Genomic DNA, 17,502 nt, shown 5'->3' with positions numbered 1-17,502 from the left:
TATTGCGACACATGGCCACATTTTTAAAAACCATACAGCTCGTTGCTTTTTGAATTAAAGTTGTCTGATCTAGTGAAATCTATGGATAAGATTTAAACCTGGGTACAATTTGGAGGTAACAGTTACTGAGAGTAAATATGGTGTAGAGTTCATTCATTTCCACCATTAATGAACCACCAAAGCACAAAAAAATATTAGAGCATACAAAATTTTTAGAGCTAGTGCACAAATTTTTTATCCAGCGATCCAGTGAGTTGCAACAGAAATCATACAGTGCATAAGTGAAAATTTTAGTGGGTAAGTGCTCTGTGACTCCTCAAAATCAAATATATGTTGTTATAAAATTTCTAGGGTTTATTCAAAATGCTTCCCCGAAAGGACAAATAGATTATCTAAAACATTCTGTACACAATGATTTTCTTGAACAATTCCCTTTATCAGTACATGAAATAACTAAGGGGAGGGAGTTAATTCCTAAACACCCTAGGGTAGCTGTAGTAGAGGGTTTCTATGACAAAGCTAACTGGGTACAAGATGCCCAAGTCTCCATGGAAGGTCTAGAGTTATTCAGAAAATGGTTTTCAGAGCAAAAATTGGACACTCCTATGAGCAATGTCTGGGAGTTTGACATTGGGAAATTAACAATCCCCACAATTTTCTTTGGTAGTGATTTATTGATGGATTTGGCGAAGAAATATGATCCAATTACAGGGTGGGTAAAGAACCATGCCAGAGTGAATCTTTTTAGGATCTACCTAAAAAGGAAAAGTTATTTAACAATTACTAAATAATTATTAAATAGAGATGCAAAAGGTGCATAAAGTAAAATCTTAAGAAGGGAGTAAAGTGAATTTAATAAATGAAATTAAATCAACGCTTTACTCTAACACCCCCCCTTAAGATGAGCAACAATGCAGCTACAAACAATGCAAAAAGAGCAAGGAAACTACAAAGCAAAGCTTAAAGCAAACTTGGGTCTCGACAACAAGGCCTGATGAGGTACCCAATAACAACTAAATCTCTATGAAACGGAGAAATAGAGAAAACCCAATGGAAAAAACTCTACTCCAAAAAGAGATACTGTAAAAAAGAAGGAAGGAAGGACTCATCACTGAGACCCCCCAAGGAAAACTTCCTTCACCCCAAGCATAGAATGCAACTAAAGATACCGCGGGGATGCAAAAGGTTTAGTGAAGATGTTTGCAACCTGCTCAGCAATAGGAATATACTCCAAGCTCAAGGCACCATCCTGAATGAGATGCCTGATGAAGTGCATGTGAAGCTCAATGTGCTTGGTCCGCTGATGCTCAACAGGGTTGCATGAAATGTGTATAGCACTCCGACTGTCACACCATATAAAGGTGGGACTATCAGGAGGAAATCCAGACTCTGTCATCAATTGTTGAAGCCACAAAACCTCCTGACTAGCTAATACAGCTACCCTGTATTCTGCCTCTATAGATGATAATGCGTGAGCATTCTACTTTTTGCAAGACCATGTGATAGGACCAGAACCAAGACAAAATACAAAACCAAAAGTAGACTTGCGATCATCAATGTCACCAGCCCAATTTGAATCTGTGAAACCAACAATGTGAGGATCCCCTGATGTGTAGTGAATGCCATAACATGTTGTACCTCTAATATACCTTAAGATACATTTGGATGCTTGCCAATGACTCTCATGAGGATCATGGGAGAATCGAGAGATAAGTCCAACCGCAAAGGAAACATCAGGACGTGTGTGTGTTAGGTACAACAAACTACCCACAACTTGTCTGTATAGAGTGGAATCCACTGTAAGAGTAGAGCAAGTGGTAGATAAAACAACACCTGACTGAAAAGGTGTAGGGGCAGGCTTGCAATCAAGCATGTCGAATCTCTGAAGCATATTATGAGCATACTTCTACTAGAGTATGGCTATCTCGTCTGAAGACTGAACAACTTGTAGGCCCAAAAAATAGTGCAAAAGGCCAAGATCTATCATCTCAAACTGCTCTCTCAATACTTGTTGAATACCCTGTATCATGGAGATTGGGCTTCCTATGATGATGAGGTCATCAACATAAAGCACAAGTATCAATAAGTCAGCCCCATGATGCTAAATGTAAACTGTAGGATCAGAATGCACCGTGTGAAGTGGGAAGCAAGCAAGAAGGAATCCATTTTCTCATACCAAGCCCTAGGGGCCTATTTGAGACCATATAAAGACCTTCGAAGCCAGCATACTAATGAAGAGTTCTGCACAAAACCATGAGGCTGCTCCATATAGATCTCCTCATGTAGGTCTCCATGCAAAAAGGCACTCTTTGCATCCATCTGAAAAACTGTCCATCTCTGTGAAGCTTCTAGAGAGAGTACAAGGCAAATAGAGCTCGTCTTGGCAACAGGGGCAAAGGTTTCAGAGTAATCAATACCCTCAACCTGTGTGAAACTCTTTGCAACAAGATGTGCCTTGTACCTATCAATAGAACCATCTGTAGCATACTTGGTACGATACACCCAATGGCACCAAACCAACTTTTTTCTTTTCAGAAGAGGACACAAATTCGATGTGTGGTTCTTCATCAAAGAAGAGTACTCCTCATCCATAGCCCTATCCCACTCTGAGTGTCCTGTCACCTATGAGAAATTCTAAGGATCATCAGAAATGGCATGACTAAAAGGCCACTTCCTGCAGTCTGAGAATGAGTATGATGAACATTTGTAGGATCCCCTGCTAGAGGTCCAGCTGCATCAACAGTATCACGAGCCCACTTGGGCACTCACATAACATCTGGTGGAGGAGGTAGAGGGGATCGATCTCAAGATCTTCCTCAGAGGAGGCATAATCATGTAGAGGAGTAGATGAAGTATTGGGTAGTGAAGAAGAAGGAGAAGATGGAGGATCCATAGAAGGATAACACTCATCAAACTAAACATCTCGCCGAAACAAGACATCTTTGGAATCAAGATCAAACAACTTGTACACTTTCACATCTTCACAGTAGCCAACAAATATGAGTGGTCAGCTCTTCTTCTCCATGGCTTTCCGCTGAGCATCTGGAATAAATGCCCAAGCCTCACTACCAAAAATGTAGAAAGTAGAAACATCAGGCTTGACATGAGTCCAAGCCTCCTCAGGAGTCATGTGTCACAATGCCTTATGAGGCATCCAATTCTGAATATAGTTGGCACAATTGATAGCCTCAGCCCAAAATGAAGAACTCATAGCACGAGACTGTATCATACAATTGGCCATCTCCCGTAATGTCCCATTCTTTCTCTCAGCAACCCCATTTTGCTGAGGTGTATGGGGAACAAAGAACTGATGCTATAAACCATGCTCAGTGCAAAAATCTTTGAAAGACTGATTCACATATTCCCCCCCATTTTCAGTGCGGATACGCTTGACTGAAAGACCAGACTACTTTTCCACAAAAGTCTTAAAGATTCGAAATGAATCAAAGACATCAAACTTGTACTTCAAAAAGTACACCCATGTGCATCTGGAGAAGTCATCAATAAAGGTGAGCAAATATCGAGCACCAAAAAAAGATAGAGTGGGAAATGACATCAGATCACTATGTATCAACTCCAATGGTGCCTTAGCACGTGTGGATTTACCTGTTGGAAAAGGATCTCTATGATGTTTTCCAAGTGCACAACCTTGACACACACCGTCAGTACAAGAGATCCGAGGTAACTCAATCACTAGCTCCTGTGTACTCATCTACTGTAGATATCTGTAATTGACATGGCCAAAATGCTCATGCCAAAGTTTGCTCACTGTGTCTACATGAGCAATGAGAGAAACACCTGTAGAATCAGAGCTCTCAAAGCCATCGAACTGATATAAGTGAGACTAAAGATCAACACTTCCTGTAGCAACAACCAAATCAGGATCATGGAGGTCTCGAATAACCACATCATGTGGTGAGAACTCAACTATCTTTCCAGAGCCTGAATGAAAAATCTGAAAGACAGACAAGAGGTTCGTAGAAATGGTTGGAACCAAGAGAACATCCTGTAGTGAACCACCCTTTAAAGAGATAGTTCCTGAACCTGTGACTGAAAGCTTAGAAGAATCACCAACTACAATCTGTGTAGTAACACTTTGAGAAAGTGAGGTAACCAAATCAAGTGAGTGTGTCATGTGATGGGAAGCTTTGGAATCAAGAATCCAAGGAGCTAGAGAAGACAATGCACGTGCAGAAAGAGCATGTCCTTTCCCTGTAGGTGGAGGTGGAGGCTTCGGAGAAGCAATACTAGACTGTTGCATAGCCTCTTCTAATGCCTCAAGACATTTCCAACACCTGGAAACTGGATGTCCTTCCTTGCCACAAAAATTGCAAGGTTCACCTGTATACTTCTTAGTCTTGGAGGAAGACTCACCAAACTTAGAAGTATTACCCTTCTGAGAGGGTTTCTGAGCATCTGATTTTGGAGGAGGCTTGGAGGAACTCTCACTACCTGCTGAATCTATCTTATGCTTCAGTTTTGGCTTTGGCTTTCATGTAGATGTCTGAGCTACCAATGCCTTTGTCTTAGAACCAGTCATAGTATCCAACTGTGTGAGTTTTGATTGCTCTCTAGTCAAGCGATCACAAAAGACCTCAAAAGAAGGCATAAAAAATTGATTCCCCAAAGTATCTTTGGTGGAATAGAATGTGGAAGCAAATATCTGAAAATTCCCTCGAAGCTTTGAGAGAATTAAATAGATGCACTCAGTATCAATCTTCATCTTTTCACAACTCTGCAACAAGGATCTTTGTCGAGTAAACTTCATCAAGAAGTCATCAATAGTTGGAAAGGAATCCAGTGCAAGTGATGTAAGTTCTATCTCTATCTGAAGTGCCCTAAACTCATTTACAGTACCAAACAAGCCCTGAAGCTTGTTCCACATAGCCAGAGGAGTATTACACCCGTCCAGATGAAACTGTAAACTATCTGATACCTATAATGCAATTAATCTGATTACCTCATCCATTTTGTTTCAATGCTGAATAATCTCAAAAGGCCTTTGAAAAATAGGCTGAATTGCATCTAAACATGACCACAACCCTCTTGACCGGAGAAGCCAAGTCATTGAGGTCTTTCAGGTGTGATAATTATGAGGGGTCAGAAGTTCTAGAGAAGAAGTGGTCTCAGCCATTGTTTTAGAAAGGGTTTTTATTTTTTGTTTTTTGATATACTGATATAATAACAGAAAATAATATAAAAATGCCCCCCACAATGCAATAAACTGAACCCCAACTTAAAAATAGATTGTGTAAATGAGTTAAGAGAAAAAAAGCTTCAGATATGAATAAAAAATACCTAGTACCAAATACTGGTGAAAAGACTAAGAATCTAGAAAGTGCTCGAAAAGAGCTTTTTAGCACTTTTTTGGGATCGAAAAATGGAGCTATAACAAAGAAATTATGCCCCCCAGAAGATAGAAGTCATCAACAGACTTCAAATGCCAAAATAGGTATCAATCTAGAATAAAAATCCAAAATTTCCTTTTCCATCATCTTCATCTCGAAATCAACTTTCTGACGCTTTTTTCAGAACTGAAAAAGACCCCCGTATGCGAGAGTTATCGCAAAAAAACCAACTATAGGTCCAAAAATAAACTCTCTAGAAAATTACAGAGTAGGGAAAAAAATTGATGGTCATACGACCGTCAATAGCCAGTCGCCGAAAAAAATATTCGATCACCAATTTGATGACATCACACCATTGAGAAATGATGTTAGCGAGGCTAAGGACTAGATGACATCACTATGCCTGAAAATGAGGTCATGCCGAAAAATGCTGACGTCAGTCTTCGTAAAAGTGATGTCACACCGTTGGGATGTGACGTTTCCACCGATTGTTGCAAGTGGCTATGCCACTGATGGAGGCAAGGCCAGGGCAGTGAATGCCGGTGGCACTGCCAGCATGAGCGGACGGTGGGTGGCCCGCCGGTGGCAGCGGGGCTGAGCGCCGGGTGGGGCTGCTTGCAAGTGGTTCACCTGTTGTGGCTGAGCAATTATCGAGAGCAAGCGATGCTCCGGTGGCTACGGGGTGGCGTAGGGGTGGCCAGAGCAGCCCAAAAAAAAGGGTTTTTAAATTTTTTTTTGAATAAAAATGCCTCGATCTACGTGCAAGAGGGCGTATGGCCCTGTTGGGCTAAAAATATTTGCCTCCTAGAGCAATGTTGTCCAAATCAGACAAATTTTATATGGAAATAGGGGTTTTGATGCCTTTTGAATCCATCTGTGGCATCCGTTTGGCCTCAACCTACTCCAAAAATCAGCAACCCCCCTGTTTTCTCAAAAAATACCCAAAAAATTCCAGATCTGTTCTGTCAAACCCTCGTTCTCCTATTTCTCCAAATAACGAACAAGTTGCAGCAGATCTGGCTCTGATACCATGAAGGATTTGATCAACACAAATTCACAAAGCCTTCGAATACCTGCATGCAAAAACCTGTCACAAAAGAAAAAGACAAGAGGAGGCAAAGGGTTTTGCTCTGAAAAATGTGCTACTATATTTTCAGAAATGAAAAAGATTAGATAATACAAAGGAGATCCATCCTTATAAAAGGAGATCAAAACTCGAAAAAGGGTAACCTAAAAAGGAAAATCTATTTAATAATTACTAAATAATTATTAAATAGAGATGCAAAAGGTGCATAAAGTAAAATCTTAAGAAGGGAGTAAAACTAATTTGATAAATGAAATTAAATCAATGCTTTACTCTAACAATTATTACTTCCATAGATTTGGAGATTGGAGAACCACAAGAACCTCCTGCACCTTCCTTGGATCTCACTGTTGCTGATTACCAAGGTAAGGAAATTGATCCTATAGTCGCTCAAGCTTTTGAGAGGTTTATTAATGATGAAAGTTGTGTCAAGTCTAGAACCTTTCCACAATTTTTATGGAGGTTAAACATAGGAAAATTTGAGAAAACTTGTGAGAGGGTAAAGGTAGAACAACCTGATAAATCAGACTCTACTATTAAGGAAGAAGTAAAGTCTAAATTTTTGAATGATTTTGCTCAATTTACACTTGAGGCTGGAAGGCAAATAGTTAGTCAATCAGAAGTCCTCATTTTGCCAGAATGGGATATAGTGAATGCGTAAGGAAACAAAAGGATGTCCAACTCAAGACTAAAGAAGAGGTATTATAGGCTCATAGAGGAGTCAAGTTTAGTGATGATCACCAAGCCCTTGTTATCTAGTCTATTCAGAAAAGGGATCTATTAAGAAAAGGGATAAGACTAGGATGCAGTAAATTTCTACTCTAGAGCATACTAGTGCATTGACAGTGCTTAGAGCTGGTGAGGTAGGCAGTAAACAAATAATGGGAATGGCTTTAGAAATGTTAAAATTTGGTAGTGTTGTGTCTGGTCAGGAAGAAGATAGATTTTCTCAACTCAATGCTAGGTTTGAAGAAGTTCTAAAAGCATATGAGGAGAGGGGTATGCAAATACAGTCATTAGAAAACAAAGTATCTCAAATGAAGAAGGTACTAGGGAAGAGAAAAGTAGAAGAATCCAGTAGACCAAGGATTGCATACCCCCCACAACCACCTGTTGAACCTTTCAAACCAACTCCAATTATTGAGATACCAGACATGCCAAAAAGGCCACAATTCTACATTACAAATAATTTTGAAGAAGAGAAGAATAAATTGTATGCACTACATGTAGAACTAAATAATCAATTTGAAGAGAAATTGAGGCAAGGTGTAATGTATCTAGTGGATAGGATAGAATGGCCAACATTTTTTGATCAATTGGAAAGGATTGCAACTAGTAGGGATGAATTGAAAAGAAATGAAGTTGTATTCAAACCCATTATACAAAAGTAGACAGAAAGAAATGAAGATATCACTGCTATTTGTATATCTGTTATCCAGCTGACATGTCATCAGATAGAAAAGATCTTTGATTTGTTAAATAAATTAAAAGGTTTTGATGATAAACAAGATTCTTTCCAAAGAATATTAACTATTTGTTTTTCCAAGTATTTTGCAGAAAAATTTGATTTATTCCCTTGTGCTTTAAAAACAATTGATAAGGTAAAGGAAGAATGGAAGAGGGAGCTAGATAAGATTTTTTGTGAAAGAATCAATAAAATTATAAATGAAATGGGCCACTTGTTATGGGCAATGACAAATGAGGAGTTGGTAAAAGTATAGTTGTTCTATAATACCATCAGAAAAGATTTTGTTGATATAGAGGCAGTTGCAAATTCTTTAATAACTGTACAAAGAGAAGTTCTAAATTTTGATTGGCCAAATGACATTGCTTACAATGAGTGGAAAGATAAGTTTATGTCTATAGAGAAAATGGGAGAAGATGACAAAGTAGAAGATGATGAGGAAGAAGAAGGTGTAAAAGTAAAAGTTACCCTTACAACTAATGATGAAGACAAGGAAAATCCTTGGGTTAAAGTAAGTTTGCAAGTAATCAGAGATGACTCATCGCTTTCAAGCTTGATGGCTACTTACTCCAAGGAATCAAAATAATCAAAGAATCAAATCATAATATCCTTGTCTTTCTAAATGGTGTAACAGAAAGGAACCCACAAAAGAATGTTCGATGTATTAGTCTTTCTATTATTCACAGTTTTGTCTTTTTGTGATAGGTGTATGTAAGTATCTTTTTGAAGGACACCTATCAATCACATTTTCCCTTTGCTTGTTGCAACTCATGCCTATATAAATGAGTTTTCAAGGTAATGTGATGGTTCGAGTTTTGATGTATTTTTTGGTAATGTCAAAAAATAGTACAGTCGGTCCAGTCATGTGTAGCTATTTTTGAGTTTACTTCCAGTTATGTACTCTTCTGATGTCAAATAGAAATGACAATATCAACATGAATTCATGGTTTCTTCATTGAGTTTTTATTGGTTCTTGTATTAATCAACAAAAGGATAATACAAAAGGGTGTTTACACTAATTCTATGTCACTAGTTTCTGTCTCCATTTTATGAGTTTATTAATTTTGAGATCATTTGAATAAGGTTCATTTGGTTGAATGCAATTTGGATGGGTTGTATATTGGTTTATTGTTGCTCTTAATTCAAGGGATTATGTAAATGCTTCAGTAGGTCATTAGAATTCATGAGTTTATGAAAAGGATATCTCATAAAAATGGAAATAGGTGATTACAGTTGATAAATTCAATTACAAGTTAATTGAACAAGATCTCCTACTATTAATTGACTTTTTGCCCCTGTGGATAAAGTGCTAGTCATATAAATCAACAATGTTAGAGGGTAAATTTTGCTGCTACATGTCAAAGCTTTTTCAAATTTAAAATCATTCTTGTTCCATTTTAGAGTTATAATGTTGGTCAACACTCGTTTATATTTTACTTTTGGATGTTAGGTAGTTTCTATTCCCAGAAGTAATTGTAAGCTTAAGGAGAATTAGGACCAAATCTACTTAAGAGGGATGTATATGAATCAGAAAATGTCAACAAATGGATAAATTGCACATGTGACAGGGATAAAGGATGAAAATCAGAATGAAACTAATATAATTCTTGTGTATTAATGGTTATTTTAAGCATCCCCTAGGTAAACCTACCTTGGTTTTGTAGAGCCTAAAGAGTAGGAAACCATTTTGGTTTTGTTGAAGTTGGTCCAAACGGTTTGCACATAGAGTTGTTGATAGGAAGTGGCTATTCCTTAGATTGTGTGAGTTTTATCAATTTGGTATTGAGATTTTTGTGTTTCAACAGTTTTAAACACCAACAATGAGGAAGATGATAACAAAAAGTATTATTGAGGGAGGGCCAAAAATAAAAGAAAATGACAAGGCAACAATCAAGGTAGAGCAACAAGAAGAAAAAAGTGTACTAGATACACAATTGCCTAATGTCAGCCCTCCACATGTAACAAGTGAGAGTAATGAAACAATCAAAGTTAAGGATGTTTTTGATGTCATAGCTTAGAACATCAATCCCCATATAGAGGAAGATCTCAAGAAGATACTTGATCGGTCCACATTACAGGCAAAACTTTGTGATAATCTTGTGTTAGTGAGTGTGGATGAATTGTAAAAGATAGTGACTGTTATTGAAGGGGAAAAGGTGAATACACAAGAACCACCTTCTATCACCCCTCAAGTCACTAATGTACAACCTTTGGACAAAGTACTGAAAGCCACATCAGACAAGGTTGATACACTTGCTAAGGTTGATACAGTTGAAAAGGGCACAGTGGAAACATAAGGCACCATAGAAAAATAGAATGCAATAGGTGAGATAATCCTATCTACAACTAGAACACAAGTACAAGGTGCATCACAAGTCATTATGGAAGTTAGGGACAAGACTGAAGAGACAGAGATGACACCATAGCTGAAGGAGCAAACAATAATTCAAGCCCTCGTAACCTTACCGGTATTTGGCACTCCTTCAAGTCATACTCTTCAGAAGCTGAGCACAGATGCAACACCATTGCAGATCTCAATGCCGAGCCCAAGTTCATCAAAGGCTAAAGAAGTGATCCAATATAGAGATGTTAGCCTTGATGAAGAAATTGTTCTACCAAAGTATGATTATGCTACAATGAATATAGAATATATGGGCATACTTTAGGAAGCCATAGCAAGGAAGAAGCATTAGGAAATGCTTAGAAGGGAGCACAAGCAGAAGTAGGCAATGCTGGACATTAAAGACATCTTTTTAGATGCATTCAGTCTACCAACTCCAGATGAGACCAAGCCACTAATTGAACAATTGACAAACATAGTGGAAAAGGTTAGTGATGCAGACCTAGACACAAATGCAAAATTATTAGAATGGTCAGAAAAGAAATTTCAAAGCAAAGTAAATGAAAAGATATTAGGTGACATAACTCTAACACAAGTTGCATTGGAAACTAAGGTTGAGGATGTGAAAAAGGTACTTAGAACATTTTCTCACTCTACACAAAATTGTGCAATCCAACGCTCTTCACACAAGAGACTAGAAGTCACATTTTGAGTTTAGAAAGTTAGATCAATTCATCAGGTGCAAAACTGCCTATGAATCCAACTCAAAGTGAAAGCACTTCAGAGCTTTGCTACAAACCCAAGTAAGTTAGATACATTGTCAGCAAATGAGGCCAATATAAGGGCCAAACTGATTAGCATCCATACCACATTGACTCCCCATATTGAAATCTTGCACAAGGAACTAAGTTATGTTGAAATTCTCATGAAGAAAGACTCAAATCTTTCAACATTAGATGGCCTAGTCCACCTTGCTGCCGAGCTTTCCATCCAAATCAAGTCTTTGGATGTAGCATGTGAAAATTGGGATGCAACTTTCAAGATAATCCTAGATGTCCATAAATCCTTTTTGGACAAACACACTATAAGTGTATAGCCCATTGACATGAGTGTCAAAAAGGGGGAAAAATATTTTTGGGGGGAGTATGAGAAAGGGGGAGACATAAAGAGGGAAAAGTGAGAGAGTAAGAAAAGGGATAGAAAAAAAAGATAGATTAAGCCAAGGGAGAGCAAGCAAAAAACAACATGAAGTCAAAGTGTATCAAATGAGACACATTTACTCAGCAAGAGTACATAATTTTGGTTACAAAATAGACATATCAACTCAAGGGGAGTTATCACATTTTGAGGTATTTAAGTTGTTACAAAATTTTGAAATTTTGAAGTTTTGTACATAAGCCAAGTTAGAGATATGTTATCTTGTAAGATTAAGGAGATTAATGCATAATCAAGTGTTTTTGACACTCATGTCAAAGGGGGAGATTGTTGATCTCAGATTGGTTTTGACTAGTGAGTGTTCAGACACTTAAGTCATATACTTAGTTCATGTCAAATAAGTAGTAAATGTCGAGCACAATATGTATATTATAGAGCATGTTGAGTCCACAGTGAGTATTGAGCCATTCATGTGCCGAGTCACTCAAGTGCCGAACAAACAGTATATGCCAAGTGATTTAGGAGCTGAGCAAGCAGTGCATGCTAAGTGATACAGATGCCGAGTCATAGTATAAAGATTAGTATATGCCAAGCATCAGAGACTTTAGATGCCAAGTGAGACAGTTGTTTGTAAAGGCACAAACAACTATGTAAACTGTTTTGAGCTAACTTAAAGATGAATTATTATATTTTGGAGATAAGGACAAATCTTATATTGGATTCCCAATACAAATACATGCAACCAATCGAAAAAAGGGAAGTTTTAAGAGACAAAATGGATGAATCACAACTGTTGGTTCATACCTAACCCTAAGTCACCTAAGTCTTCTTAAGGAGGAAAAACCCTAAACTCTCTAGAGTGTGTAGAAGGTGAATGAAAGAGAGTATAGAGAAGTTTTCACGTACAAACAAAGTATTTATGGTGGCTAAGGAGTTATGATATGAAATTGCATTGTAGAATTAGTTAAAGGAGAACAGAGGAAGCAAAGAGAATACAACAGAGAGACATTTGATCAAGAAGGATCGAGAATACATCAATTTAGAGGTGATATGTTATCAAGCAATCAAGTACTAACTATAGGATCAATGGTGAGACATTATAACATGTGATTTCAGTCAAAATATCTTAACAAAGTAGTTCTAATAGGCTGTATTGAAATTCTCTAACAAGGTGCTTACTTAATTGTGAGTTGAAGTCCTTTAGCAAGGCACACTTCTAACAGTGTGTTGAAATCCTTTAACAGGGTGAGACTTAACTATCTTTGTAAGCCTTTAACATGGCATACCCTTCATAGGGTAGATTATGTCCCATGATCAAAATATTTAACCTTCATTGGATACACTTTATTACTGCAGTGGTGAAGATTTGTGGGTGTCATCCCCACCCCGGTTTTACCTTCTCACTTGGAGGGTTTTTTGGTAATCATATCTGGTGTCATATATGTGTGAATGCTTATATGTTTACATGATTTAGATGTATGTGCTTTACATGTTATTTTAGTTTATCTATTGAATGCATGCGATGGATGTGTGGTGAAAGTTTTATTGGTCTAAGTTTAAATTGCTGATTCACATCCCCCTCTTGAAGTTTACCTTTCCTATTGTAATTCCAACACACACTAAAAAAAAATAGAAACTTTTAAGTTCAAAGAAATCAATTTGCATTCTTGGTAAATTGTGAAAATGATTACATATAAATTTTGCATCAACCATTAGATCAGGGAGTTGTATTACACATTTCGTCACAATTTTGTCCTCTTTCTTTAATGATCTTTAATTGTTGCTAGACTTTTAAATGTGGTTATTTGTTAGGAAATAAATATGGTTCTTTCTTTCTTATTTTGTTTGAACTTTCTTCATTACCAACAACCTTTGCAGCCAGATGTGACTCTAGAGAGATCTCAAAATTTATGGGATTCACTACTCTTTTCCTTGAAAAGATTAATGAGGGGCCTATGACATATCTATGTATGTACTATTTGGTTGTAAGGGTCTAATTGTTAGATCTTCCAAATTGATTAAAGCAGGTGTACTTGGCTTTGGATTGATTTTTGGAAGGCTTTGGGGAGAAGCTATATCATTTTAGTGTTTGGAGGATTGCATAGTTATGGGGCTCTAACCTAATCCACCAAGTGGACCTACCATGTGAGGTACGATTACTTCACTCCTAAGGTTGTAAATTTGAAATTGGAAGATAAAATGATTAATTAGAGAACATTTCTTGAATCTAAAAACATTTTTTGGCAACTAGTATTTGCCTCCATACATTACCCACATTTAGTTATATCTTTATAGGAATACGTATATGAATAGATCCATTTCATGACATAAATGTGCATAAATAAAACTTTTATACTTGATTTTTTCTTTTGAAGAGGAATTATACTCACCTAAGCTCTTACTAATGCACATAAATAAAGCGTTTATACTTGATTATTTCTTTTAAGTGGAATGATACTTACCAAAGATCTTATCAATGGTCCATAAACACTGTAAATCTTATATATGTAAGGGAAGATATGGCAAATGCACCAAAATATAACCTAAAAAGAAAGTCCTAGTTCACATATTGAAATGAGGGAACAAGGGTTTTATGCATAATTTTTCCAGAAAAATTAAAGGACCATTTTTTAGTACCAACTTGTATTGAAGAAAGCCAGAGTCAAAAGTAAAAACTTACTTGGTACATGTGTAAATGCATATCCTCTTTATGTTCTAGTCAATATTAAGACATCAAAGAGATAATTTTTTTCCCCTCTATATTATGTCCAATTTTCAGTGATCAAAGAGTGGGTAACATGGCTTGCCCATATTTTCATGAACTTTTAAATCATGGGATAATTCGACACATAATCCCACCTACCATAAATTACTTTAACCAAATATTTTTCAAGAACAATAGTTAAGTGACAAACTTTCTCATGTTGATATATGTAACATGGCACAAATTAAAGGGATAAACTGTCAAAAGAGATTTACATCTCTATTGAATTGAAAGATTCACTCTTTGAATGTTATGAATAGAATTTTCAATGCATACGAGACTTACTTTTACAAATTGAATTAATAAACCAAATGTATGTAGATATTGTTAGAGATAAGTTATTTTATTTTGATGACATATATATGATAGTTATGTATGTAAAAAGGTTATGCCTTATCTTTCACTTTGTTTAAGGTGACTAAATGAGACATATTTATTAGCCCAGTAGAGACAATTTTATTGTCACGAACATGTGAATTATGGTTTAATGGACCTATGGACATAATGATATAGTTGTTTTGGTTATATGGTTTTACTTAATTTCTTGTCATGACATGGTAGCAATTATGTTTTACTTCTAGCTTATTTGGCTTTCTTATAAATATTTCCTATCTGATGAACTGCATTGGCCTTAATATTTCCATGCTTATATTGATCCATGTCTACCATACTTGTGAGTCTAGATCAAGGTCAAGTTTTCTCTTTTGACCTATTTATATGCATATACATATATATGAGAGGTCTATACATACATACATACATATACACACACCCATACGCTCAATGAATTATTGAATTTAATTCAGAAACATATTTATAATATGGACACCATTCAAATTATCTTGGTATTCCATGCTAAGCATGTTACCTAGTTTTGATGGTTTTAATAGTAAAATTCCTTATCACTATTGTTGGATTTTAGTCTTCTTATTGTACTAATAGAAAAGCCTTTGTATAATGTGGGTTTATATTCTAAATATGTATTACCCACCTTTAGTTATATCTTTATATGAAGACCTATATGAATAGATCAATTTCATGACATAAATGTGCATACATAAAGCTTTTATACTTGATTGTTTCTTTTGAAGTGTAATGATACTTACATAAGCTCTTATTAATGACCCCATAAGCACTATAAATACTAGATTCATGTAAATATACCCCCCAAAAAAGCTAAAAGGATTGTCCTAGTTCACATATTGAAAGCAACAAACTTGGGTTTTATACATAAGAAATCTTCCTTGAAAATTGAAGGACCATTATAGTACCAACTTGTATTCAAGAGACTCAAATTTAAGAGCAAAAACCTCCTTGGTATATGTGCAAATGCATATTTCTTCCTCTATATGTTATGTCCAATTTTTAGAGATAAAAAATACAAACATATTCCTCTATATGTTATGTCCAATTTTCCTTGACCATGAAAATGTCCCAAGAGATTTGCCACCTTTATTGAATTGCAAGATATGCTCTTCTAAATGTTATGCATAGAATTTTCAACACGTGACTCAAGTAGACTCGAACCCAATACCTCTTAGATGGGAGAGACACAACTTACCACTATAGTAAAGGACGTTCCCCAAAAATAAACCTAATTTTATTAAAAGAATAAATAAACAAATAAAAACATTCTAATTTTAATAATTAATTATGATTTATATATAAAATCTTAAAGATAACAATATAAAAAACTCAAATAATAAATAATAGTAAAGTAAAATTAATCATATAAATAATAAAAATAACTTTAAAATAAACAAATCATAATTGTCCCTTGCTTTTTCTTTTTCTTCACATTGAATGGAGGAACGTAATCTTGAGAGAACTTCAATTCATATAATAAAAACATAAGAACAGCAAAAACACAAATTTCTAACCGTTACATAGAAATCTCTAAATATGTTACACATAATTTGAAAAACACCTTAAAAACAGATAAAAAAATATAAAAGCAGCTGCAACTAGTTTGACGATGCAGAAAGGAGAAGCGGGTTTCGGAAGGAATAGTTTGAAAATCGCCGGGGCATTAAAAATGTGTTTGCAAACATAAATTGGAAATGAATCTGAAGTAGGCGTGTGACAATCATCGCATGCAAATTATTTTGCGTTTGCTGACATAAATTGAAGATGAATTTCGATCAGGGGCTTGGAATGGCCAATTACAGGATTGCTTTGCTCGTGAAAAGTTCAGCTTCTGCCGATGAGTTCATCGTTTTACGTCAAAGTCGGCCATTGACAATACCTTTGGATGATGAAATGCCCCAACATTGCTTCGCTGATTCAGATTTATGGGATATCCCTTCTTCTCCTTTATCTCCCAGACATGATCGCATCGGTTCAGATGTTGAATTTGCTGAAACAGAAAATGCTACCGCTGTCCAAAATGCTCTTGAGAAATTGGGCCTGCATGGCTTCGATGTCTCGTCTTCTGCGCAACAGGTATACACGGAAACATTTTTTCTATTTATTGTAAAAGAAAACACTAGGGTTGAGCCAAATTATGAACGAACAGAAGATTCTAAACCTAGAATTCTGCAGCGCTTATTGTATTTGTACAGAGTATTTGGCAATGTGTCGTACATATTGTGCTAGAAGACACTGGTAGATCAGTTTTTATTTTGGTATTTTATTTTAAAAATCTTTATTGTTGGAGTGATTGTTCTACCAGGGCTTCATCTATAAGACCAAGCTGCTCTCACATCCACATACAATACAATGCAAATGAAACTAAATTTTAGCTCAGCTTGAGAAGGCGATCCTAGACACCTTAAACTGTAAAACATAAAAACCAACAGAAAATCTATTATCACCATCCTTCGGCCAATTCGGCGGATTATTTCCTTTCCCTACCCGCGAATGCAAGAAGTAGGCGAGTCACGGTACAAGCGGTTAATAGTTGAAATCCGGCTGACTTCCTCTCCAAGGTCACTTTCTTCTTCTTGGTCTTCACAGGTTCTGATTTTCAACCGGGCTTTAAGTACAGACGCTTCTTGGAGCGCCTCAGATCCTTCCAGCACAAGGATGATGAAGTGAAAATGCTGGAAACACCCAGATTATTCTCCTTTTAAAGGGGCTGAACCTATCCAAGCAGAGCGAGAGATTCTTACAGAAAGCAGTCAATTCTGTCTTCTGGTCATACATAGTATTCTTTTCTCACGAAAAAAAAAAATGTGCCCTGCGCTCTAAGTTTCACCCTAGGCTTCAATTACATATGCTTCTCGGGGTGTACTAGGTCTTCCAAGGACAAGGATGACAAAGTGAAGATGTTAGGAATACCCATATTATTATTCTTATGAACGACCCGAAGCCATCCAGTCAGAGCAGGAGATGCTTACAGTAAGT

General features: G+C 36.4%; 1 protein-coding gene across 17 annotated transcripts in view; it reads left to right on the top strand.

Moving 5' to 3' along the window:
- The first annotated feature begins 16,107 nt into the window (after positions 1-16,107).
- Positions 16,108-17,502, top strand: part of LOC149571742 (Metallo-hydrolase/oxidoreductase superfamily protein) — a 299,690-nt gene continuing 298,295 nt past the window's right edge. For 8 of the 17 annotated variants that reach the window (XR_016359873.1, XR_016359874.1, XR_016359872.1 and 5 more), the window contains exon 1: positions 16,111-16,599. Coding sequence is in view for 13 of the 17 variants with exons in the window: in XM_089813149.1 (XP_089669275.1) it covers positions 16,288-16,599 (312 nt within the window). In the remaining 4 variants the exon portion in view is untranslated. Of the gene's footprint in view, positions 16,600-17,502 lie in introns of all 17 variants that reach the window. The other 9 variants (XM_089813160.1, XM_089813159.1, XM_089813158.1 and 6 more) reach the window with 4 other exon arrangements.

The sequence above is a fragment of the Cupressus sempervirens genome, chromosome 2 (genome assembly GCF_028749045.1).
Source record: "Cupressus sempervirens isolate cs-2001-9-10 chromosome 2, ASM2874904v1, whole genome shotgun sequence".
Lineage (NCBI taxonomy): Eukaryota > Viridiplantae > Streptophyta > Pinopsida > Cupressales > Cupressaceae > Cupressus > Cupressus sempervirens.
The sequence above is the reverse complement of the archived record's forward strand: the minus strand, read 5'-3'. Positions and strand labels throughout refer to the sequence as shown.